At 37.0% G+C, this 25,644-nt stretch overlaps 1 protein-coding gene across 4 annotated transcripts in view; it reads left to right on the top strand.

Annotated features, from left to right (window-relative positions):
- APPL1 (adaptor protein, phosphotyrosine interacting with PH domain and leucine zipper 1) overlaps positions 1-25,644 on the top strand; it is a 46,703-nt gene that overhangs the window by 1,560 nt on the left and 19,499 nt on the right. For 3 of the 4 annotated variants that reach the window (XR_002122901.1, XM_019633990.1, XM_019633991.1), the window contains exons 2-13: positions 4,262-4,360; positions 5,615-5,674; positions 6,194-6,265; positions 8,708-8,795; positions 10,238-10,279; positions 11,307-11,365; positions 18,054-18,200; positions 19,253-19,335; positions 20,063-20,221; positions 20,914-21,102; positions 23,767-23,809; positions 25,082-25,138. Coding sequence is in view for 3 of the 4 variants with exons in the window: in XM_019633990.1 (XP_019489535.1) it covers positions 4,262-4,360; positions 5,615-5,674; positions 6,194-6,265; positions 8,708-8,795; positions 10,238-10,279; positions 11,307-11,365; positions 18,054-18,200; positions 19,253-19,335; positions 20,063-20,221; positions 20,914-21,102; positions 23,767-23,809; positions 25,082-25,138 (1,098 nt within the window). In the remaining variant the exon portion in view is untranslated. The remainder of the gene's footprint in view (positions 1-4,261; positions 4,361-5,614; positions 5,675-6,193; positions 6,266-8,707; positions 8,796-10,237; positions 10,280-11,306; positions 11,366-18,053; positions 18,201-19,252; positions 19,336-20,062; positions 20,222-20,913; positions 21,103-23,766; positions 23,810-25,081; positions 25,139-25,644) is intronic. The other variant, XM_019633992.1, reaches the window with a different exon arrangement.

The following is a 25,644-nucleotide window of genomic DNA, read 5'->3' as shown; positions in this document are numbered from 1 at the left end:
TTCAACAGGTTGCCTTTCTTCTCTTACCTGGATTTGTTTTTATAGCCCATAAAGACTACACACAGCTCAAAATGAGTTGTACAGTGCCCTAGCCATGACTTGTGAGGGGGACATAATGTCTTGACTCATTTAATTTCTTGAACTTTTCACATAACTATTGTAGTTTACAACCTGAGCATTGGTTTTTTTCTTTTTTTTTTTTTTTACAAGCATGTGCCATATTAGCATTACAGTGGTTTTTAATGAAATAGCCACATTGATATTTCAATTTCTAGAAGTAGTAATTTTTGAGAAGACAGTATTTATTTGGGAAAATTAGTTGGGGACAACTGGGATTTAGAAAGAGAAGACATTTGGAAGTAATTCTTAGGGAGAACCTGTGGCAGAATGGAAAGCCCTGGATCTGGGACTCAGGATATAAGGGTTTTAATCTTCGCTGCCACTTAGTCTCTTCTGCTTTAGGGCAAGTCACTCAACTTCTCTGAACCACAGCTGTTGTGGATAGTAAATGTTTTTATTTTTGTACCTGATTATAAAAATAATTTGCTTCAGGAAATTTGGAAGTACAGAAAGGAAAGCACAGTTACCTGCCATGTACTCAGCAGCAAACCCTGTTAGCAGTTTGCTTTCTTTTTTCCAGTTTTTTTCCTCTTACACATTTTAATGTAATTGAGATTACATTGTGCACCCAATTTTTATTTGGATTTAACTTCATGTTATAGCTTAATATCGTCACGTTATTACATTCTGAATAAAAATTTAAAGGCTTCACCTTACCTTAACTGACTTAACAGTTGTCCTATTGACTTTGAGAATTTTCCCCAAATTTTGGTTTTCTATATAGGGCTGAGAATCATGCTTTTGGGCACAAATATTCTCATTTGGACTGTTTAGGATAGAGTCCAAGAAGTCAATTAACAAAATATGGAAGCTTTTAAAGCTCCTTGATATACATGAATTTTTTATTAGACCATTTGATCCTAATCATTTTTTTTATCCTAATCAGTTTTACATAGCCTGTGTAAAAACATTAGAACCTGGGAGTCGTGAAAGACTATCCTGAATTACAGTTATCCTTTTTTAGTTTTGATTTATATTAACTAAGTATTAAAGTAGGGGGGAATTTGCAAGTTCAAATCCAGCTAATCAAATATAAACCTTCTAAAAATTATCTTGCCCAAACCACACCATTCTGCAAACGATCATTTGTTGAGGCAAAAAAATCTTAAGACTACTCTAGATACCTTGTGTCCTTGCTTATATATTGTTTTGAAAATCAGAACCAAAATGAAACTTCCTAATTAGTAGGAGCAGATATGATCTTTAAAAAAAAACTGATTTTATATGTAGATAAATATCAATGATTCATCCACGCTAGAACTGTGAAGACAAACTCCAATCCCAAATGGAGGCTTCTTTCTTTGGCATAATATGAAATACTCATAGATTATGACACGTACTCCCCCCCCCCACACACACACATTTTAACATCTGTCTGTTATTGAGATGCTCCTTACAGTTGATGGTGTTTTACTTGTAATTGTCTGCAAATGTATACACTTGGTTGTTTCTCCTAGTGGCATGACTGACCAAGTGTAACTTCTCAGTGTTTGGCCAACAAATCAATTTAACAACCACCTGAAGGAGTATCAGTCCTGTTTGTAGTCTGAAAATGTTCCTTTGACTCCTGGTGAGATGAAGCTAGTTGCTACCATCAAAACTTGCTGAATGGGTATCTAATGGCAGTGGTTCATAAGAAAATATTGGTGACAATAGTGGAGCACTTCGGAGAAATATTTGTCACCTCATGGCACAGAATAGTATTGGATGAGAAAACATGGATATTGATGACTCTTGTTTAAAAAAGTGACTAATAGGAGTTGAACTCTGAAGAAATTCTAGGATTATATTAAATTTATGCTTCTTGTGTTTTCCTTTTCATGTTTATTTGAATTTTACATATAAAATTCTGTCAAAGTCTGTTTCCATAAATTTAAAGTAAAATTTTTAAGGTATAAGAAAACCGTTAAATCATAGCTTAATTGCCAGCATTGTTTTGTTTGTTTTATTAGTATAAAAATGGTGAAGCTCACAGTGGTCATCACAGTGGTCACCAATGAGTGGTACCATATTGATTGTTTTCTTGTAAGCTGCTAACTTTAAACAGTCATTCTACAGTATTGAACTTGATATTATTAGTTTTAAATAGGAAACCTGTTTCAACCCTGTTTAGTCTAAGACGATCTTTTGAATTTAATTCCACTACAGGTTTTTGCATAAATGTAATCCTTAAGTTAGAATAATTTTGGGGGGAAAAAATAAAATAAAACTAAGTGGCAGATTTTTCTTAAGAATGGAAGTAGCCAAACAAGATTTCTTAAAATAACACTTTGGGGAATGGGAGTGGGACACTAGAGCTAAAAATTAAAAAGATTCTATCAGATCTAAATCTCTGGGGCATGGAAAGTAGAGAACTGAGAACACGGACTTCATATACTGGCATAATGATTTTGTACTTTTTTTTTTTTAAACCATATTGAGTGAGCTTCCTCTTTTGAAACGAGGAAGCTAAGGAGTAAGTTGATTTTTAAAAACTAGCTTTTAAGGTTGACGCATGAAGTAACTATTTGTAGAATAAAAACACAAGGTCATCTTTTAGATTTTAAGCTGCAGTTATCTCAGTAGTCTGGTATATTAATTCTTTCCTTGCCTTTGAGATGTAAAAGGTGAGCATATCTTGCTTTGATATGCTGAATTTCCTTATTTCTGATCCTTTTTATTGACAGTCTTAACATTACAAGTTTTTTCTCCCTTAAAATGAAGATAATTTTTTCATGCTCATTAAAAGAAAATGCCTAACAATAAAGAAATACATAAAGAAGAAGAAGAAAAGAAAAAAAATCCCCAAATGCTGCACTCAGAAAAAACATAGTTAACATTTTATAGGCCATGTTGGGTAGGAGCACTATGGTATTTTTTTGGATTAGGATGGGGAGGGGTTTGGCACTACTAGAAGGTACCATGGAGAAAAAGAAATAATCATACTAAGTTATTCTGAAATAAGACATTTAAAATATACATGGAATACTGTTAATTTGCCTTGAATGTTTCTGTTTTTTTTATTTTTTATTATTTCAGGTGTACAGAACAATGCAATAGTTATCCTTTACACTCCTCACAAAGTAACAACCCTTCTTCCCCCCATCCACTGCCCTCCCACCCCCGATATCATACTTATCTATTACAATTCCATTGACTCCATTCCCACTCTCTACTCCACGTCCCGTGTCTATATGTATATATAATTATAGTTGACATAACAATATTATTCAACATCAACTTCAGAAATACAGTGCGGTAGTCAGGCCTCTACAGCGTCTATGAAATGGTCTCCCTAACAAGACATGAGTTCAACTGGCCCCCTAAAAAATATTTACAACATTATTGATTATATTCCCCAGACTGTGTTTTCTATCCCTGAGGCCATATTGTAGTTACCAATTTGTATTGTCTCGTCCCTTCCTCTTCTCCTTCATCCCCATGATCTTAGTTTAATTACAGACTTTTTAATTCATAAAAATATACCTTTGTTTTTCCCTCTAAAATTTGTGTGATATATTTGGAAAATCCCTGTTTTAATGAAGTGAAATTGAGAACAAAGAATCCTGGGCCAGCCGAGTGGCGTGATGGTTAAGAACTGGCTTGGGACGCCAGAGGGCCCCGGTTCGGATCCCACATATGAGGGCCAGTGACACTGCCCTCCACAGCTAAGATGCTGAACAACAGCTCAACCTGGAGCTGGGCTGCCATGAGTCGCCGGCGACGGCGTAGGCTGCAGCCCCTGTGGCAGTGGGTTGCCATGGGCTACCGTGTGTAGCCAGCAGCCAGCGTGAGCGGCCAGCAGCCGCAGTGAGCGGCCATCCAGAAGCCGGCGACTGATGTGCCTCGCCCAGGAAGAGCGCAATGATGGTGCCAACTTGGACCAGTGAAGCAATGTCCTCCACAACTATACTGAAGAACAAAAGGACAGCAACTTGTCTGTTCCCCTTCCCCCAATTCCCCAGTGCTGTTCCCATCACCCAATCCCCCCCCCCAAAAAAAAAGAGTCCTGACATCTTGGCATTTGCTATCAAAAGAGAGAAAATTGATTAAAACTTAGAATAATTACAGCTCTAATATCCTAGGATTTTTCTTTTAGAAAAAAAATTTCTGTGATCTATATAATGGTTAACATAAACTTATTGCTTTTATTTTTATACAGACAAGGTCTTTACTGGGTGTATTTGAAGAAGATGCTACAGCTATTTCCAACTATATGAACCAGTTGTATCAAGCTATGCATCGGATTTATGATGCACAGGTAAAAGGCTGACTCAATGTTTTTTTAAAAATGAATCTTTAAGCCCTTGAGGACAGAGAGAGTGTCTCGTTTACTTGTGCATAGTCCTATCTGGGACTTATAGTAATAAATACTTGTTGAATGGATGAAAGAACATTAGGTATTTTGTATTACAGAGCTCACATTTCAATTACTAATGTATAGTTCCTAGTACTGTAAAAGTGATGAAGATTTAAGCGTCTGCCTCTCTTCCCCAAACCCAGTAAGGGCTTTCTGATTAAAGCTTACTAATAGTGATCTTTGCCTAAGATTTGACCAAAAACCCCATATTGTCACCCATATTTTCCCTTATCATGCTTTTAATCTTATGAAATACACTCCGTTTTTGAGTGGAGGATTTGAAAATAGGTTGTCTCTATCTAGTTAATAGAAGATAATAAAAATTAGATGTAGCCCTGGGGCACAGGAGGTAAATTTAAGAAGATAGGTATGACTAGATTGTTTTTTGTTGAACAGGAATAAGATTTGAGGGTGTGCTTATCTAAGTTAATTATAAGCCTTAACAACAACCTGGGTTTTATAATAAACTTTCTCTGGGATTAATTAAGTGTGCGTGTTTCATTTTTTTTTCCCTTTTAAATTTTCCTCCTTTATGGCATTTTCCTTAAGCACTTAAAAGTTGTGATAGCTTTTTATTTTTCTGTGTGTGATATATCTCTCAAGATTTGATTTCTGACCACAGAGATTCATATGTAAATGAAATGCTATTTTTGTCCATATATTCATCACTGAAAAAAACAAAACAAAACACCTTTAAATTAAAATGTATTTCCTTCATACGGCTATGTTGCTATATTTTATGACTAGGTTGACCACTTTTTGGTTGCATGTTATTAAATGCTTATCATGGTCTAGTAACAGCATTTAGAGAGTGATAAGCAGTCATCAGTGTAGACTCTCTTAAGATTTTGCTAAGATATGTACAGTTTACTTCTAGCTTTAAAGTTTTAACAATATTTAATTTAATGCTTAGATTTTATTAGTTAAAAAAAGCACATACCTGGAACACTGCTGAATTCTTTGATGGTGTATATTTCATGGTTTGAATTTCCCTTTAAAGTGCTTTACTGGTAGTCCCCTTTCCAGTGATTTTAGTGAGAGGTTTAGAGAACAGGTTCAGTATTTTTGTTTAGTGATAAAAGTGGTGTAGGTATTTTCAACTAAAACTTTTTTCTTATCAGTAATATGTTCATTTGAATGAATCTTTTCCTATAGAATGAATTAAGTGCAGCAACACACCTGACTTCAAAACTTTTAAAAGAATATGAAAAACAGGTACTGTATATGAAAGTTTTAAAAGCATAATTTAAAATATGCCATAATACTATCTATATATGTATACATAGAATTTCTCATCAAGAATCCTAAGCTTTTTTGAATCCACAGAAGGTAATTTTGATATGCCATTGAAATTCCATTATAGCACTTACACCTAATTTTAATGATTTAATGTTAGATACGGAGGTTATCTAATTTACCTCTCTTATTTATACAAAAGAAATTGATGCTTGCTTAAGTTACATAGCCGGTTATTGGAGAAATTGGAGCAAAACATCAAATCTTTGAGCTTCTAGTATGGTATGCATTCCTATACACCATATTAGTTGGTTGTTTTGCAAACATTTTCTGATGTTTACTAATTATATGAATTACACTGTTTTATTAAAATGATATTTTTAGAACTTATTCAAAATTTTAGTTTTCTGAAGTTATTTAAAAATGTAAATTATAATGTCATTTACAAAAGATGTATTGCATTGGCTTGTTACATCATCTCTGTTTCTCACTTTTTAGCATTTTCCATTGGGGGGTGATGATGAAGTTATGAGCTCCACTTTGCAACAGTTCTCGAAAGTTATAGATGAGGTAACTGCTTATTTTATTTTGCTTGAATAAGTGGTCTTATAATTAAGTTACTCAAGTTGTTCAGATTTATTGGGAACTTTTATGATTATATGAGTAAGTCTCTATTAATAAAAGATTACTATTTAAGAACGACTTTATTTCCACATCTTGGTGGCTGTCTTGTAAAAGCAATACTTCCTTTGATTAAAACAAGTTGTTTTCAAGGAATAAACATACATAGGTATGCTCTCCTAGTCCATGTAACATTCAGTCATTCATTGTGTTATGTGACGTAGGCAGGGATAGAAGAGTTAAACTGTGAGCTATACTGAAGCTCTTTATGGTTTCCCTCTTTTGCCATCAAGCAACATTTTAACCATTCAGTTCATTAATACTTCCATCTCAAACAGCCAATATCAACCTCTAATTTCTCTAACCAGTCATCAGAACAGATCATTAAAAAAAGACCTAGAAGTTAGGAGGAAAAGAGGTAGTGAGAGATGTTTGGAGATTTCATAACTGTTCTCTCCTAGTGCAGTGAAAGTTCTTCTTTTCACATGAACCATTAGATAGTTCTGTCTTTCTGGTCTCTTAACTGGAAATGTAATTTTTTGAAATGTTTTAATAATTCATTGTAGCAAAATGTTGCCCCAGGAGATCAATATAAAGAAATATTTAGAGGACATTTTTTATTGTGGTAAAATATACATAACGTAAAATTTACCACTAGCTACATTTATTGGGTTGTCAGAAAAGTCATGACGTATTTTTTCTATGTTTTTTGTTGTAAAAATGCGTCATGACTTTTCCAACAACCCAATAGTACATTCACAATGTGCAGCCATCACCACTGATGTTCTAGAACATTTTTATCATCATCCCAAAGGAAACCTTGTGCTCATTGAGCCATCACTCCCTACTCGCCACTCCCCTCAGCTCCTGGCAGCCATAAATTTGTCTCTATGGGTTTGCCTGTTTGGGGTATTTCATATAAATGGACTCATACAATTTGTGGATGTTTGCATCTGTCTTCTTTCACCTAGCATAATGTTTTCAAGGTTGTAGCATATGTCAGAATTTCATTCCTTTTTTTTTTTTTTTGCTGAATAAAATTCCATTGTATGAATATACTGCATTTTATTTACCCATTTATCAGTTGATGGACATTTCGGTTTTTTTCCACCTTCTGGCTAGTGTGAGCATTCATGTATAAGTTTTTTTTTTTTTTCCTAAAGATTTTATTGGGGGAAGGGAACAGCGCTGGGGAATTGGGGGAAAGGGAACAGACAAGTTGCTGTCCTTTTTTGTTCTTCAGTCTAGTTGTGGAGGACGTTGCTTCACTGGCCCAAGTTGGCACTATCACTGCACTCTTCCCGGGCGAGGCACATCAGTCGCCGGCCTCTGGACGGCCGCTCATGGCGGCTGCTGGCCGCTCACGCTGGCTGCCGGCTATACACGGCAGCTTATGGCAACCCACTGCAGCAGGGGCTGCAGCCTACGCCATCGCTGGTGACTCTCGGCAGCCCAGCTCCAGGTTGAGCTGTTGCTCACCATCTTAGCTGCAGAGGGCAGCATCACCGGCCCTCATATGTGGGATCCGAACCCGGGCCCTCTGGCATCCCAAGCCAGTTCTTAACCAATGCACCACTCGGCCGGCCCATGTATACGTTTTGTGTTGTGTTTTTTTTTTAGCACCAGTTTTCAGTTCTTTTGGGTATATACCCTGGAATGGGATTGCTGGGTCATATGGTAATTTTATGTTTAACTTTTTAAGGAACCACTAAATTGTTTTCCACAGCGTCTGCACAATTTTGCATTCCCACCAGTAATGTAGGAGGATTTCAGTTTCTCCACATTCTCACCAACACTTGTTGTTTTCATTTATTTTTATTATAGCCATCTAAGTGGGTGTGAAGAGGTATCTCATAATAGTTTTGATGTGCATTTTCTTGATGGCTGGCGATCTGGAGCATCTTGTCCTGTGCTAATTGGCCATTTGTGTATCTTTGATGAAGTGTCTGTTCAGATCTTTTCCCATTTTTTAATTGGGTTGTTTGTCTCTTATTACTGAGTTTAAGAGTTCTTTATTCTAGATACAAGTTTCTTATCGGATACGAGTATGTGATTGCCAAATATTTTCTCCCATTCTGTGGATTGTCTTTTTACTTTCCTGATAGTGTCCTTTGATGCACAAAAGTTTTAATTTTGATGAAGTCCAATTTATATTTTCTTTTGTTGCTTGTGCTTTTGGTGTTATATCTAAGAAACCATTGCCTAATCCTATGTTTTCTTCTAAGTTTTAAATGGAATTTTTTTAGTATAATATTTTTTACTATATCACATAATTTTTAGTATTCTCATATGTAAAATGTATCAACACCTTTTACTAGATTTTGTGTAATTTACATAACACTGGTTAAATGTATAGTTAGTTATTTGGCTTTTTGGTTTTTCTTTTACTAGCTTAGCTCTTGTCATGCGGTTCTTTCAACGCAGCTTGCTGATGCCATGATGTTCCCCATTTCCCAGTTTAAAGAAAGAGATCTGAAAGGTATTGAAGTCAAGCTTGTGTATGGTCATTAGCTGTCAGAAGATCAGTGCCTGTAAAATGCATATTACTCTATATCTTAACCATTTCTGAATATAGCTTGTGCCACTTTTACTTTAATTAGTCACTAAATGTTTATAAGAGCTTCTGCTAGATGTTAAACTAGTTACCGAGGAATACCGATATGAATAAAATGTCACTTCTCTTGAGAAAGCTTAGAGAAGGATATGGGTAAAAAGATAATTATGATACTCTGTCTCTTAAAATTAGGGAATGAGCAAGGTGTTGTGAGGGCTTAGAGGAGGGTGTTAGAAAGGCTTCACCAAGGATGTGACATGAGCATTGAACAATGAAGAGGAATTGGCCAGGAAAAAAGAGTCATTATTCTATAAGAGGGACTAGGAAGCACAAAGGTGTGGGTTGTAGAAATACATGGCTTTTGAGAATGACAAGAACTTCAGTGTGGCTGCAATGTTGAATGTGTGTTGGGATGGCAGGAGACAAATCTAGATCATGCTAAAGACATTCAACTTCAGTTTATAAGCAAGGTCTTTAAGAAGTAGAGAAAGACAAACCTGTTGTTTTTGGAGGGTGGAATAGAGTGGATTTGATGTCTACGAGAATGGATTGGGAAGTTGTGAGAGTTCAGCGAGTTATGACCAAGGCCTGCACTGGGACAGTGGCACAGGAGATGGAGGTGTGTTTATGAGCTGGAATGGCAGGAAATAGGGGTGCTGGCACATCTCGCAGCCCATGACTTGGTAGTTTGTGGTGGTTTTTTTGCCCCCATTTAGGATTATTCAGTGATAAAAGGAGAGTTATAGAATTGGCTCTGCTTTCTCATAATTTACAATCTTAGACAGTTGTACAGACTTACTTATTGGATGTGTAGAAGAATAAAACATTGAACTAATATATCAGTGGATGGTAAAATATATAAATTATACATGGAATAAAAACAAATGTATTTTAGAAATGGAATTAATATTTGTGGTGGTAATCCTCAAAAATGGTCATTCCAGGGTCAAGAAATAAGATCTCTTTTCTCAATCTAAGGGGACTGAATATCATAATCTATTAATAAAATGTTCTTTGTTTCTCATTCAGCATTTGAACTTCATTAGAGTCAATATAAAAAAAAAGAATAAGTTAAATGCTAGAACTGAGAATATTTGCATGTCTTAGAATTTGCAGTGGCTTTAAATTTGTTCATGTGTCATATTACTAATTTGTGGCAAGCAGATTTTCTGGAAGTGTAACTTGCTAATGATAGTAAATGTTCTGAAGACTAGCTGGAACAGAATAACATTTTTACTTTGAATGTTAAAGTATGAAATATTATTTGGAGTTTTAATTATAGCTTAAATGTCAGTTACTGTTTTCTAAACAAAATTTAAGGTATTTCATAAATATGTTACACTGAAATTATTCTTGAACTTTTCCAGAAATATTGACATTAAAGGAAGTGTTTCAGATTGCTAGTAATGGTAAGTTCTTAATACTTCACACAGCTATTTCTTATGGTTGCATTTCTTTTTTTTTTTTAAAGATTTTTATTGGGGAATTGGGGGGATGGGAACAGTGCTGGGGAATTGGGGAAAGGGGAACAGACAAGTTGCTGTCATTTTGTTCCTCAATCTAGTTGTGGAGGACGTTGCTCCACTGGCCCAAGTTGGCACCATCATTGCGCTCTTCTCTGGCGAGGCAGATCAGTCGCCGGCTTCTGGACGGCCGCTCACTGCGGCTGCTGGCCGCTCACGCTGGCTGCTGGCCACACACGGTAGCCCACGGCAATGCACTGCCACAGGGACTGCAGCCCACGCCGTCGCCGGCGACTCATGGCAGCCCAGCTCCAGGCCGAGCCGTTGTTCAGCATCTCAGCTGTGGAGGGCAGTGTCACTGGCCCTCATATGTGGGATCCGAACCGGGGCCCTCCGGCATCCCAAGCGAGTTCTTAACCATCGTGCCACTCGGCCGGCCCATGATGCATTTCTTTATCAGCACAAATCTGTGGCCAGAATCTATGCAATAATTGAAAAAAAAACTAATTAAAAAATTTTAAGTGAACATTATTTAAATCAGTGTTGTTATTTAAGTTGTACTGTTTATGCTACGTTTATGTTTAGAAAAATTTAAGAGGATAGCAAATCAAATCTTGTGATTTGTTATCTTCATAATACCTAAAGAGGTAGTATACTATTTTCCCTTCCTTTGGTTTCCTGTATAGTCCAAGTTTTCTTTAATGAGCACTTACTATTTTTGTACTAAAAATACTTTAAAAAACTTTTTGTGGATTACAGTTTCCTTTGAATTAAATGTTTTTACCAATTTAATAACTAGAAACATACTTTAGGGGAAATTTGGGTAGGGGGACATTTGGCTGGAATGATCATATAGCAGGGGATTCTTACCTTGCTTTAGGACATTTGTTGAAAGATGCACATGTGAAGACCATTTAAAGCATAAGTTTTGCAAAGTACTGTTGTATTGTTAATAGTCACTTCTGTTTTCCAGACCATGATGCTGCAATTAATAGATATAGCCGATTGTCAAAAAAAAGGGAAAATGACAAGGTATGACACATGCTTACTCCTTCAGTATCACAATTGACAACTGATTCGTTATGTGGTCTAGTTTTTCCTGTTTAAAAATAGTAGCCAGCGCTTACTTTATATGTTTTGCTGTATTGCCCTTAGTTTAATCTTTTCTTATAGTTATTTCAAAGCTTTTCTAATAATTGCTAATTATCAGACTATTAGTAATAGTCTTTTTAAACAAAATACTTTTCTGCTGACAAAATTTTATAAGTAAACGTAACTATTCCAAAAATGTAATTGATGCCCGTTATATAACATTGCCTCCTTTTGCTTTGTATTTTGATAACATTACATTTGTTCTGTTTTTATTTGACCATGTATGTATTCCAAAATGTCTTCTGAGATAAAGTAGTTAAAAAATTGAAATGTTGCATACATAATTCAGTGAAATTCTGTTATGAGGACCTCCTCATTTACAGGGGGGGTAAAAAAAATATATATATACATACACACACACACACACACACACACACACACACACACACACACACACACACACACACACACACACACACACACACACACACACACACACATTTCTTCAAGTGAAATCCAAAATTATTACACTGTATTTGAGGAGAAATACATTTGAATAAAGAACAAAAACCAGAATGTTAACAAGTTCAAGTTCATCTGGATGCTCCTTAAGGTTGTTTCTCCTTTAGCGCCGAGCCTAAGGCTTGATGAGTAGGTCTCCACTAGATGTTTGAGTGTGAGGTGATTTCTGTGCCTGGGAGTTGGTGTCTGTAGCCTTGGCTGCAGCTGCTGGTAGGGACAGAGTGACTACTTGTGGGAATGCATAATTGGGTAGGATTTACTGGGCAGTAACTACTGTGACACAAAGGGAATGTTTCTCACACAAAGTTCAGTATAGAGATCTGTTTTCCATTTCTAACTTTAGTTCACCAATTACTTGATGCTATAAATATTAATAAAATACATTTTGAGATCTACGTTACTTGTTTCTTTGCCTTAGAGAAGTAGTTAAAGGCTGTATGTATGAATTTTAGTATATTTTACATCACCTCTGGCTGTTACAGGTATTTTTAAAAACATTCTTTTAACAAATTTAATTTCATTTAAAAAATTAATTGAGCATCTACTATATGTTGAGTACCATGGGGGAACAATGTGAATAGGCAGCACTCCTGCCCCCCAGGAATGGACAAACATTTATTGAAGGCCTCCTATGTGAAGGCATGTAACTGGACTACATGCCAGAGTATAGGGATGAAGAGAATAATGCGTGAACACTGAGCTAAGTGCAGTAATAGAAGTCTTAACAAAATGCTGGGAGTGCACACAGAGTGCAGCAGTTAACTTTGGTGAATCGAGAAAGGTTACATTTTTGGAGGTGACATTTGCATCAAAGATGAGTGGGGAGAGGGAATTGCTGAAAGAAAAACAGCCTTTGTAGAGTACAATCTGAAGGTTTAAAAGCACTGGCTTGGAGTCAGACTGCTTGAGGACAAATCTCAGCTCTGTCACCGAGTCTCTTGAGGTCACACATTAGTTACTTAATTTCAAGCCTTTATTTCTTTATCAAAAAAACTTAGTAGTTGTTAATATGAAATGAGATAGTGCATGCAAAGTACCTGGATTATAGCAAGTTTTCATTAAACTCTAACAATAATTATTATGATAATGGAAAGACAATTCAGTGTGTCTGGAGCATAAGATGTATTTGGGGAGGTAAGGCAGAGATAACAAGAAAGTAGTAGTTTGTGGCGAGATTACTATGTTGATGACTTTGAAATTTGTGTTAGAGGTAATGAGCAGACACCGAAGGATTCTAAGTAGGTGAGTAGCACCATGCAGAGGTACTACAGGATAAAAATACTAATGGAAATGTGAAGGGGACAAGATTAGAGGGAATCCACTGAAGCAGTATTGGAATAGTTTGCCAAAAACATTAGGACAGTCTCAGCTAAGGTTGTGATTGAGAGTGGAGAAGAAAGAATACTTTTGGAAGATAGTTCATAAGTAGAGTTGACAAGACTTATGGTACGAGGAGGGATAAAAAATGAGTCCTAGATTTCTTGGATGGTGGGATGGCTCTTGGAATAGTTAGAGCTAAGAAACAAAGTAGAGGAGCATTTTGTGGGGAAGATACTATCTTTAGTTTTGTACATTTCCAGCCTCTCCCCCACACCCCCCACACACACATACACATACACACACATACATAAAGAGCCCAGGTGGACGTGTGCATCTTTTGACACTTAGGAGAGTGAGGGGCAGGAGATAAAAATTTGGGAGTCATTGGTATAGGCAATATTCTTATTTGATTTGGTATTCTAAGGAAAGCAGTAAAGGGAAGAGCCCAGTGCATATTATATAATAGGTGCTCAATAAATATTTGTTGTCTGAATATAAGAACTCAAGGGAGCACACATTTTAAGTGTGGGTGAAGGAAAACAAGCAAGTACAAGAAACAAGCAGTAGGGAGGGAACCTGGACGAGAAAATGGTATGCTGTGAACAGACCAAGGTCAAAGAGTAGTGGCTAAACTAATACCAAACAGTTGACTGCCTTTGCTCCATGTGGTAGACTTTCCCTGCCATGCTTAGTTTAGTTATTGTACTATTCTTAGTTATGTGCAGAATTCTGCTTTTAATGTATTTTTATTTTATTTATTTATTTTTAAATTGGGGAATTGGGGATGGGAACAGCACTGGGGAATCAGGGGAAGGGGAACAGAAAAGTTGCTGTCCTTTTGTTCTTCAGTCTAGTTGTGGAGGACGTTGCTTCACTGGCCCAAGTTGACACCATCATTGAGCTCTTCCTGGGCAAGGCAGATCAGTCGCCAGCTTCTGGACGGCCGCTCACTGAGGCTGCTGGCCACTCACGCTGGCTGCTGGCTACATACGGTACCCATGGCAACCCACTGCCACAGGGGCTGCAGCCTACACCGTCACCGACTCACGGCAACCCAGCTCCAGGTTGAGCTGTTGTTCAGCATCTTAGCTGTAGAGGGCAGTGTTACTGGCCCTCATGTGGGATCCGAACTGGGGCCCTCTGGCGTCCCAAGCCAGTTCTTAACCAATGTGCCACTCGGCCAGCCCTTTAATGTATTTTTAAAATGAAGGGGTTGCTAGTAAAACAAGGAAACTACCTTAGCCAATATTTTGTAAGATCTCTTTTCTTTTCTAAAAAATTAAAAAATTTTTTCCATTACAGTAGACATTCAATATTATATTAGTTTCAGGTATACAGTATAGTGGTTAGACATTTATATAACTTATGAAGTGATCCCCGATAAGTCTTGTATTCACCTGGCACCACACATATTTGTTACAATATTTAGACTATATTTCCTATGCTGTACTTTATGTCCTCGTGACTATTTTGTAACTGCCAATTTGTACTTCTTAATTCCTTCACTTTGTTCACCCAGTCCTCCAACCCGCCGTGTGTCAACCATCAGTTTGTTCTCTGTTATCTATGAGATTCTGTTTTGGTTGTTCGTTTATTTTATTTCTTAGATTCTACATATAAGTGAAATCGTATGGTATTTGTCTTTCTCTGTCTGACTTATTTCACTTAGCATAATACCCTCTTGATCCATCCATGTTGTTGCAAATTGTAAAATTTCATTCTTTTATCTCCAAGTAATATTCCATTGTATATCTGTGCTACATCTTCTTAATCCAAATGTCTGTCAGTGGACATTTACATTTCTTCCATATCTTAGCTGTTCAATATGGAATATCTTCCTTTGTGTTTGTTATATAACCTTTGTTTAAAGTCTGTTTTGTCTGACAGAAGTATTGCTACCCCAGTTTTTTTAAAATTTCCATTTGCATGAAATACCTTTTTCCATCCCTTTCAGTCTGTGTGTCTTTCGATCTGAAGTGGGTCTCTTGTAGGCAGCATATGTATAGGTCTTGTCGTCTCCATTTAGCAACTCTATTTTTTGATTGGAGCATTTAATCCATTTACAGTTAAAGTAATTATTGATATGTATGTGGTTATTGCCATTGTATTATTCATACTTTTGATCTTTTTTTTTCTTCTTAAAGAATTCCTTTTAACATTCTTGTAATACTGGTTTGATGGTGATGAACTCCTTTAGCTTTTTCTTGTCTGGGAAGCTCTTTATTTCTTCTTCGATTCTAACTGATAGACATGCTGGGTAGAGTAACCTTGGTTGTAGGTCCCTGCTCTTCATCACTTTGAATATTTTGTGCCAGTCCCTTCTGGCCTACAAAACTTCTTTTGAGAAATCAGCTGATAGTCTTATTGTAGCTCCCTTGTATATAACTGCTTTTCTCTTGCTGCTTGTAAAATTCTCTTTCTCTTTAACATTTGTCATTCTAATTATAATGTGTCTTGGTGTGGGCCTCTTTGGGTTCATCTTGTTTTGGACTCTGTGCTCCCGGACTTATATGTCTTATATCCTTCACCAGGTTAGGGGAGTTTTCCATCAACATTTTTTCAAAAAGGTTTTCAATCCCTTGTTCTCTCTTCTTCTGGTACCTCTTTGATGCAAATGTTGTTATATTTGAAGTTGTCCCAGAAGTCTCTTGAACAATCCTCATTTTTCTTATTTTTCTTTTTGCTGTTCCGATTGGGTTTTTTCTGCTACCTTGTCTTCCAAATTGCTGATTAGATTCTCTGCTTCATCTAATCTGCTGTTGATTCCATCTAATGTATTCTTCATTTCAGTTATGGTATTCTTCATTTTTCACTGGTTCTTTTTTTATGGTTTCTATTTCTGTAAGTTCTCACTGATTTCATCTATTCTTCCCCTAAGTTCCTTGAGCATCCTTATAACCAGTGTTTTTAATTCTGTATCTGGTAGATTGTTTGCCTCCATTTCATTTAGTTCTTTTTCTGGAGCTTTCTCCCGTTTTTTTAATTTGGGACATATTTCTTAGTTTCCTCATTTTGGCTGCCTTCCTGTGTGTGTTTCTCTGTGTTAGATAGATCTGCTACATTTTTCTCAGTCTTGGCAGGGTGGCCTTATGTAGTAGGTGTCCTGTGGGGCCCAGTAGTGCAGACTCTCTTGTCACCTGAGCCAGTTGTGCCAGGAATGTCCCTGTTTGGGTTATGTGTGCTCTCTTGTTATAGTTGAGCCTTGATTGCAGTTGGCACCTCAGTGTATGGGATTGACTCTCAGGCTGACTGACTGAGGGTTGGTTGTGACTGCCTTGGATGAGTTGTAGCACAGGGGCTGACCCCACAGTGTGGGATTCATTGTAGAGGGGCTCTGGTACCTGCCAAGTCCATCCTTTGGGTATGCCGTTTGTAGAGCTAACTGGGTAGTGTTCTGGTGTGAAGCCAGCCACTGGATGTATTGGTTCTGGGGCCTCTTGAAAGGGGCTCTGGTGCAGGCCCATGTCAGCTCCTTCCTGTGCCTGGCCCAGGGCCATGTGGTAGGAGCTGCAAAGTGATGCTGTTGGTAGCTTCCTGTGCTGGACTTAGAGGTGCCTAGGAGAGACTGTGCTGTGAAGAGACTATGCTGTGACCTGGGGCCTACTGCCACTAGTGCCAGGGGCTGCTCAACAACAGATACAGAGCATGCTGAGGCCAGCTGCTGCTTGTTTAGGGTTTGTGGACCTATGAGAGTGGAAAGTCTGAGTATGGGTTGAGGCCAGCAACTTGTGAGGAACAGCCACTAAAAGAGGTTTGGGCTGGCGCATGGGTTGGTTTGGGCAGGTTCTCAGAAAATCACCAGGGTGGGGCAAGTTTGATGGAGACTCAGATTTGGTGTCCAACTGGGCCTGCAGGCTGGGTGTGGGAGGGCTCAGTAAAGGAACAATGGCACCTATCCGGAGTTTAGTCCCAGAGGGAGCTGCTCCTCCAGCCTTCACCCTGAAGCCAGGCAATTCAGTTCTTCCCTGTATGTCCCTGGCACTCTTCAAGCTGCTGCCCCATTGCTGGAGCTCAGAGCGCCTGAGTCCGTCACAAGTAAGTCTGTGTGTGGGCTCTTTAAGAGGAACTCCTGGGACTCCAGTAACCCTCCATCTCACCCTGGCAGAATTCCCGTTGATTTTCACAGCCAGATGTCATGGGGAGTCCTTTTCCCAGCACTGGTGGTCTGGTCTGGGAAGCCCTATGTGTGGCTGGGGCCACGCGCTTCTCAAGGGGAACCTCTGCAGTTGAGATATTCCTCTTGTTTCTTTTCTTTTTGTTCGTTTGTTTTTTTTTTAGCTGAGTCATCCTGCCATCTGTTGGCAGCTCAGCTCAGGCCGGGAATTGAACCGGCGACCCTGTTCCTCAGCGCTCACACTCTTGAGGAAGCTCTTAACTAGCTGAGCCACTCGGCCGGCCCCTTACTTCTTGTTTCTTAACCGCCACACATGGGTGTGGGACCAACCCGTTTTAAGTCTCTGCCCCTCCTACCACCAGTCACTGCATGGCTTCTTTGTATCCTTAGTTATAGGAGTTCTATTCAGCTATTCTTCAGTTTGTTCTCAAGATTGGTTCTGTAATTTAGATGTAATTTTGATTTTGTAGAAGGAGGCAAGCATAGCATTCACCTACTCTGCCATCTTGATCAGAAATCTCCTCCAGGATTTCTAATATCTAAGAAAATAAGAAAACTGTGCACAATTGCTGTGATGTACCTTTTTCCTTGGGTAGGCTCTTCCTCACAGTCACTACTAAAGATAATTCAAAATTAAATAAATAATAGTGTTTTTATGCTTTTCATTTAAAGGTGAAGTATGAAGTAACAGAAGACGTCTACACTTCCAGAAAAAAACAACACCAGACCATGATGCATTATTTTTGTACATTAAATACTCTTCAATACAAAAAGAAAATAGCATTGTTAGAACCTCTACTTGGGTATATGCAAGCTCAGGTAAGTACTATACTGGTTTTTGGATTATAATTACCCTAAAAGCTTTATATTAAATACGGTGTATATGTTAAATATAAGGATATTACAGACTAAGATCAAAATTCACATTTGTGTCTATATTTTAAAAAATAATTTTAAAATGGCATGAGAGTGTTTAGGGAGAATGGTTTTCCTTGCAGGTAATGATTTCAATTATTTTAGGGTAAATGAAACCACTTACCTTGTATTTAGATCTTGTCCGTTACAGTAGAGGACATGTAACAGAAAACTAAATGAACTCTGGAGTTATGGCTGTTTCAGGAGCTTCCACTCAGTCTTGCTTCAGAATAGAATTAAAAGAGAATTTTGAGTTCCTCTCATGTTGCCTGCATACTCCCTGAGTTAAAAATAATAGAGGAACACCAAAGTGTCCTTAGAAGTGTGAATCAGGAAGGATGCTAGAAAATTAAATTTAGGTAATACAAGATGAGATTGCAGTCCTCTAAAAATGAAGAGTTCAAAGAAATTTGAATATTCCTTCAAATATGTGTGCTTATTATCCCTCAGATATAAAACTTTTTTTTTGTTTTGTTTTTTTTTTTTTTAGCTGGGCCATCCTGCTACCTGTTGGCAGCTCAGCGGCTGCTCAGCTCAGGCTGGACTCGAACCGCTGTTGCTCAGAGCTCAAACTCTTGAGCGAGCTCTTAACCAACTGAGCCACTCGGCCAGCCCTTAAAACTTTTTAATCTTTGTATTAAACACGAAATAGATTATCCATATGATTTACTTGAAATATTATAAAATTTACTTTCCAATTTAAAGTTGCTTACCATATGCATGTATTAATATATAAAAAGATGTACAGTGAATTTAAGTTTAGTTTTTTCAGTAGCTTCTTGCCCAGTAGAAGTCATTAGAAACTATAACCTATTTTTACAGATGAGTATAATCCTTTGTTTTTTACTTAACTATGTATCTTAGAATTTGTTTATATGATTCATTTAAAGTATTTTGTTTGTGTACGTGCATGTTTCTGTCGTTCAACGTCCCACTCCTACACTCTCTTGCCTCAGATAAGTTTCTTTAAGATGGGTTCTGAAAATCTCAATGAACAGCTGGAAGAATTCTTAACGAATATTGGAACAAGTGTACAGAAGTAAGTATTTTCTTCCTTAAAATTGAAGATGAAGTTATGTGAAAGATAAGTTAACAGCAAATGCCATAATCTAAAATTACTTACCATTTAATTTCCTGAGGGGCTATTTTCCCTGCCATGAGAGTGTTTCTCGCATGGCTTATGGACGCTTCTTGGTTTTTTCACCGCCTTTTCCACAGAATCTGAACTCTGAATTTCATAACAGTGTCATTTCTGATGTTATTTTATTGATTCTAAACTTGGTTTTATGTCTGAATCTAACAAACACATAATAGTGACAATCCCATAAGTGAACTGTCTTCACAATTACTTGAAATGTGAGGGATAGATGGGTGATTACTAAACAAATCTTGTTTTCCAAGCAGTGAAAGCTTAAATAGAGAGAAGACAGTTCTAATCGGGTTTAAAAGTCTGAACAGTAATGTGGTCAATCTGAGATATAGAGAGGGAGATGAAAATGACTGTTGTTTTTAAAGGCACGGGACAGAGTAGTTTGAAAGTCAGGCATTCAGTGTGGCTTCATTAGTTTCCGAATTCAGTATTATTTCCAGAATATCTGAGTTTCAAATAAAATGAAAAGGTGTTTTATCACATGTTTGTATTACTTTAACCACTCCTGCCACTGCTGCTCTCTAGGAAAATACGTACGGAACATATATAGATAAACATTGTTGGTAAGTAAATAAGCTGTTGTGGTTGGTAGTAAATAACCTGTTCTCTATATTAGTGTTCGCAGGGAAATGGATAGTGATATAGAGACCATGCAGCAAACAATAGAGGATTTGGAAGTAGCCAGTGACCCTTTATATGTGCCTGACCCAGATCCCACGAAATTTCCTGTGAATCGAAACTTAACCCGAAAGGCTGGATACCTCAATGCTAGGAAGTAAGAAAATGATTGTTATTTTCATCTATTGTGTATCATCTAAGGTAGTAGCAAGTGAATATAGTATATAATTGGTATTGTCTACCAAATTGTTTTGATTTTACTAAAGATTGAATCTTTTTTGTTAGTGGTATTTAGTATTCATGTGAACTTTTTGACAGATGGGGCACATGAATAATTTTCAAAAGTAAAATTCTGTTTAGATATTAATCGAGTAATTTAGAATTATTTAAAAGTGAAACCAATTTGAGACTACATAAATCCAGCATAATGTGAATGCTATTAAATGTCACTTATCATACTTTAGAATATATGTAATTACATCAAGTCAAATTTTAGTTTTTACCTGAAGATAGGATAAAGCTAGTTAACCTAGGAGTAAATACTTTTCTTTTGAATTTATATACTTGAAAAGTTGAACTATATTTTATAAAGCTTCATTATAATAGCTGTGATTTGATAATTTCCAGCCTTGTTTTGGAAATATATATATACTCGTACACCCACTCACGCAAGTGGGTCAGCATATGTGAATTTATACTAGAGACTGAAAAACTAATATTTATATTTTCTAGGCACCGTGGTGCTTTTTTGCAAGCTAATTCTTTGTGATGTACTTTATCTTGTGTCTGGCTTATGATGAGATTTCATGTGTATTGTTACTAAAGAGTGAATGTACTTTCTTCCTTTAGTAAAACAGGCTTGGTGTCATCCACCTGGGACAGACAGTTTTTCTTCACTCAGGGTGGAAACTTAATGAGTCAGGCCCGTGGGGATGTAGCAGGAGGCCTGGCCATGGACATAGACAACTGTTCAGTGATGGCTGTGGACTGTGAAGACAGGCGGTACTGTTTTCAGATCACCTCTTTTGATGGAAAAAAGTTAGTATTTTTTCCTACTGTTAATAAAATCTGTAATATTTTGAACTACTGAAATGCAAGCTAATTCCTTTTCTTTCATTTAGATATTTTAGTCTTATTATGTATTAAGGTAATTTTCTTTCTAATCTTATAGAAATGAGTTTAATTTTCCTTTCTGACTTGGTGAAATGATGTCTTAATATTTTGAGGTTGTCAAACAACATCATATGGTAAAGACCTATGATTTCATGTTGAGATCGGTCACTGAAAATCCTGTATGGTGTGGAGAAGGCAGCACAGATTAGTGGGAAGAGCCTCAACCTTGGGGTCAAAAAGTTCAAATTTTGGATCCACTACCTACTGTGTGGTCTTAGACAAGTTATATAACCTTTTCTGAGTTCCATTTTTGTACATGTAAAATGGGGGGGGGTCATAATCCCTACTTTGTAAATTGTTAATGAAAAATTAAAATCTAACATGTAATTTGCCTAGCATGTAGTACGTGCTAACAATAATGTTATTTTTAGATGTTAAATATTTCTGATCAAATTAATTGTTTAGTCTATTAATGGTTTATATGCCATTTAAAAACTTCTATTCCCTTTGCATTAAATGAGAATCCATAGAGTTGCCTTCAGAACAAATTTTTGAAAAGCACAGAAACATATAAAAAGAAATATGAAAAAAAGCTATAATCTCATTAACCAGAAGTAACAGTTAATTTTCTGGTCTGTTACCTTACAGTTTTTATTCTAATTACAGTTTTTAAACAGTTGAGGAAATACTATATATGTAATTCGGATCTCCATTCACTTATTAAAAACATTTTATAGGGCCGGCTGAGTGGCACGTTGGTTAAGAGCTGGCTTGGGACACCAGCTCTGAGCAGCAAGGCCCCAGTTCAGATCCCACATGAGGGCCAGTGACACTGCCCTCTACAGCTAAGAAGGTGAACAACAGCTCGACCTGGAGCTGGGCTGCCATGAGTCACCGGCGATGGCATAAGCTGCAGCCCCTGTTGCAGTGGGCTGCCATAAGCTATCATGAGTGGCTGGCAGCCGGCGTGAGCTGCCAAGAGCCGCTGTGAGCGGCCGTCCAGAGGCTGGTGACTGATCTGCCTCACCCAGGAAGAGTGCAATGATAACACCAACATGGGCCAGTGAAGCGACGTCCTCCACAACTAGACTGAAGAACAAAAAGGACATCAATTTGTCTGTTCCCCTTCCCCCGATTCCCCAATAAAATCTTAAAAAAATCCAAAAACATTTTATAATGGCTATACTATAATATGGTATATAAGGATATACACCATAAATTAAAATTTTTCCTAGTGATGGATGTTTTTGTTTTGTTTTGTTTTCTAGTGATGGATGTTTAAGCTATCTACAGTTTTTTCCTTACTTGATTAAAAGACTGTTTTTGACCTTTCTTGTTGTTCAGAAGCAGCTTTTGTGTTCCCTAAAAGTCATTTTCCCCCTATATTTAAGATGGACATTAAGATGTTACGGCTCACTGTCTTTTATCAAAATGGTTATTTAATTTCATATTGCTTCTATAAATATGCCAATTACTGTGTGTCACTTATACTAGATATTGGAAGTCCTTGCGTTCATTTGTCAAAATTAGCAAATTGTTAATATCTTACAAGTACTTTTTGTATTTTCAGTTTTTTGCTAATGCTTAACATGAGTTCCCATTTCACATTCCTGGTTTTATTCTAGATTAGTAAAAGTTGTTTTTTTCTCTGATTCTTAAAACATGAGCATCTATAGAGAAGCTAAATATCCCTATGTTAGTGATTAATTATTGAAACTAACTATATTCAAGGAGAAATAATAATGAAGTAAAATTAATGTTTTCTATTAGTATCACTGATTTATATTTGAAATATGTTTAAGTGTCAGAGTTTGAAATGGATTGTCTTAGTTGCAGTTTACCTTTGGTATAGGCTGTCTTCTGAAAACTAGCACTTGTTTCTTTTTTGGTACATTTTGCACTGATGGCCAAAGTCAAGAGCTGTTAAAACCTGAGTCCTGATGCCTCCGGTGGTCTCCTTTTCCTAAGATACTGGTTGGTTGTGTGTTTTGGGGTTGTTTTTTTGTTGTTGTTGTTTTTTAATACTGATTGTTTGGTTTTGTTTTTTTTTAATTGGGGAATTGGGGGAGGGGAACAGACAAGTTGCTGTCCTTTTGTTCTTCAGTCTAGTTGTGGAGGATGTCACTTCACTGGCCTGCTGGCCCAAGTTGGCACCATCATTGCGCTCTTCCCGGGTGAGGCAGATCAGTCGCCGGCTTCTGGATGGCCGCTCAGTGCGGCTCAGTGCGGCTCACAGCAGCTCACGCTGGCTGCAAGCCACTCATGGTAGTTCACGGCAGCCCACTGCAGCAGGGGCTGCAGCCTACGCCATCGCCTGCGACTCACGGCAGCCCAGCATCAGGTTGAGCTGTTGTTCACCATCTTAGCGGTAGACGGTGCAGTGTCACTGGCTGTCATGTGGGATCTGAACTGGGCCCCTGCTGCTCAGAGCTGGTGTTCCAAGCTAACTCTTAACCAACGCACCGCTCAGGTGGCCCAATACTGATTGGTTTTATATATAACTTTAAAGATAAAAAATTTTCTTAAATCATGTTGAAAGTATTTAAGAAAGAGTTCAGGAGTAAACTTTTTCTCTTTTTTTTTTTTCAGATCTTCAATTTTGCAAGCAGAGAGTAAAAAAGACCATGAAGAGGTAAAGTTTTATCTAGTTAATTTTTCAGCAACATCTTAAGATATTTTGCTGATGACAAGACACAGTATGTGTTTATTATAGAAATTTGAAATATTCTGATTAATCTAAAATATCTTTTTAATTAAGATCTATTGTCCTTAAGCAACATTCTTAAGTTTCACAAAGAATTTTATAGTTGGACTTATGAGGAGAAACTTTGGAGATCATCTCTCTCCTGTCTTTTTAAAGGCTCAGATTCAGAAATGACCTTGTGACTTGCTTTCTGGCAGGCTGTTAGTATCATGAGGCAACAGTTTAATTTATTTGCTTCTCTCACCAACCCTCGGAGACAGTATTTGCTGCATTAAGAACATAGTGGCAGCAGATGTGGCATGGCAGGAAGCAACTAAAGCTTAAAACCTTGGGGAAATGAAAGATAGAAAAACAAAAATTTGGGAGTGTCTGTTCTTCCTCACAAGTCTTTTATTTTTGGCTCCATTTTTACTTCTAGTACACCATGTATGGAAGGTAAGTTACTACCAAGAATTGATGCTTCAAAAGTTTTGTCTTGAAAAATATTCTTCAATGAAAATATATTATAGGTTGATTTTGAGCTATTTTGTCAGGTATTATAATTGTGTTGGTAAAAGACAAGGTTAGAAATTATGTAGAGATCTACCCTTATTTACTTCTCGTGGAAAAGAGTAGGTATTAAAAGTTGGCTTTGGTCTCTGAGGAACACAGACAAATATGTCTGCTCTCTGCAGGGTTTACCAAACAGAATATTAGTTTAGTGAGGCTCATCAGGCACCGGAATTCTCAAGAGTGAATCAGAAGTGTGAAGCAAAGAGCATTTTCTATGCTAATTATTTATAAACTTGAAAGAAGGGAAGTATGTAAAAGATACTCACCAGGAATATATTTAGCTAACTTTTTTGCATTGGTGTTAATCATGATATCTGAGTCCAGACTGTCTTGTTTGGTGGTGATTAAGGGGGAAGTGATATAAAAAGATTAAATATAGACTATTAAATTATAATTTAACATTGCTGTATTTTTTTATTTCCTTGTATGAAATAAACGGGATTTAAAAATAATAAATCTGTTCAATGTTATACCCTCAAATATTATACACTTATATGCTTATGTATATAGGAAGGTATTTATCTTATAAGAAAGATTACGTGATACTTTAATGAAACATATTTCATTCAAATATTGAACATTCTCTTTTAGAAGAGAAGCATTGTAGAAAAAAATATTAATCATATTTTCTATTTTTTCCTCTTACAGTGGATCTGTACAATAAACAACATATCTAAACAAATATATTTGAGTGAAAATCCAGAGGTAATATTTTTATTTCATCATATCCAGATCTGGCAAAATTGAATAATTCTGTGGCTAAAATGGCTTTTATTGAATAAGTCATAATTCTCAAGTTCTATAATCTTTTGATTTGCCCTTGAATGGGCAGCTTTAATGTATCACATGTATAATGAGTATCTGGTTTCATGGGTTACTGAAATCAATCAGCTAACAAATACTGGGCATCGACCTTGTGTTTAGCGCTGTGCTGAGCACCATGGAGAAAGGGGGACACAAGAAAAATAGGCCATGGCCTCTGCTGTGTGTGTGGGAAGACAAAACTAAAGTTGTTATCATTTCATATAAACAATATGTAATGGAAAACATACTATGTTGACTAAAAGCTTAATATTGGAGAACATTAAGATCAGTGTGGACTTTAGTTTTAAAGAAAACTGGAGATGGAGGAAACCTGAGCTGAGTAGGATTTGTCCAGGTTTTGCATAAAAGAGAAGACATTACAGATAAGAGAATAGAAACAAAAGCAC

The sequence above is a fragment of the Hipposideros armiger genome, unplaced genomic scaffold (assembly GCF_001890085.2).
Source record: "Hipposideros armiger isolate ML-2016 unplaced genomic scaffold, ASM189008v1 scaffold_1465, whole genome shotgun sequence".
Lineage (NCBI taxonomy): Eukaryota > Metazoa > Chordata > Mammalia > Chiroptera > Hipposideridae > Hipposideros > Hipposideros armiger.
The sequence above is the reverse complement of the archived record's forward strand: the minus strand, read 5'-3'. Positions and strand labels throughout refer to the sequence as shown.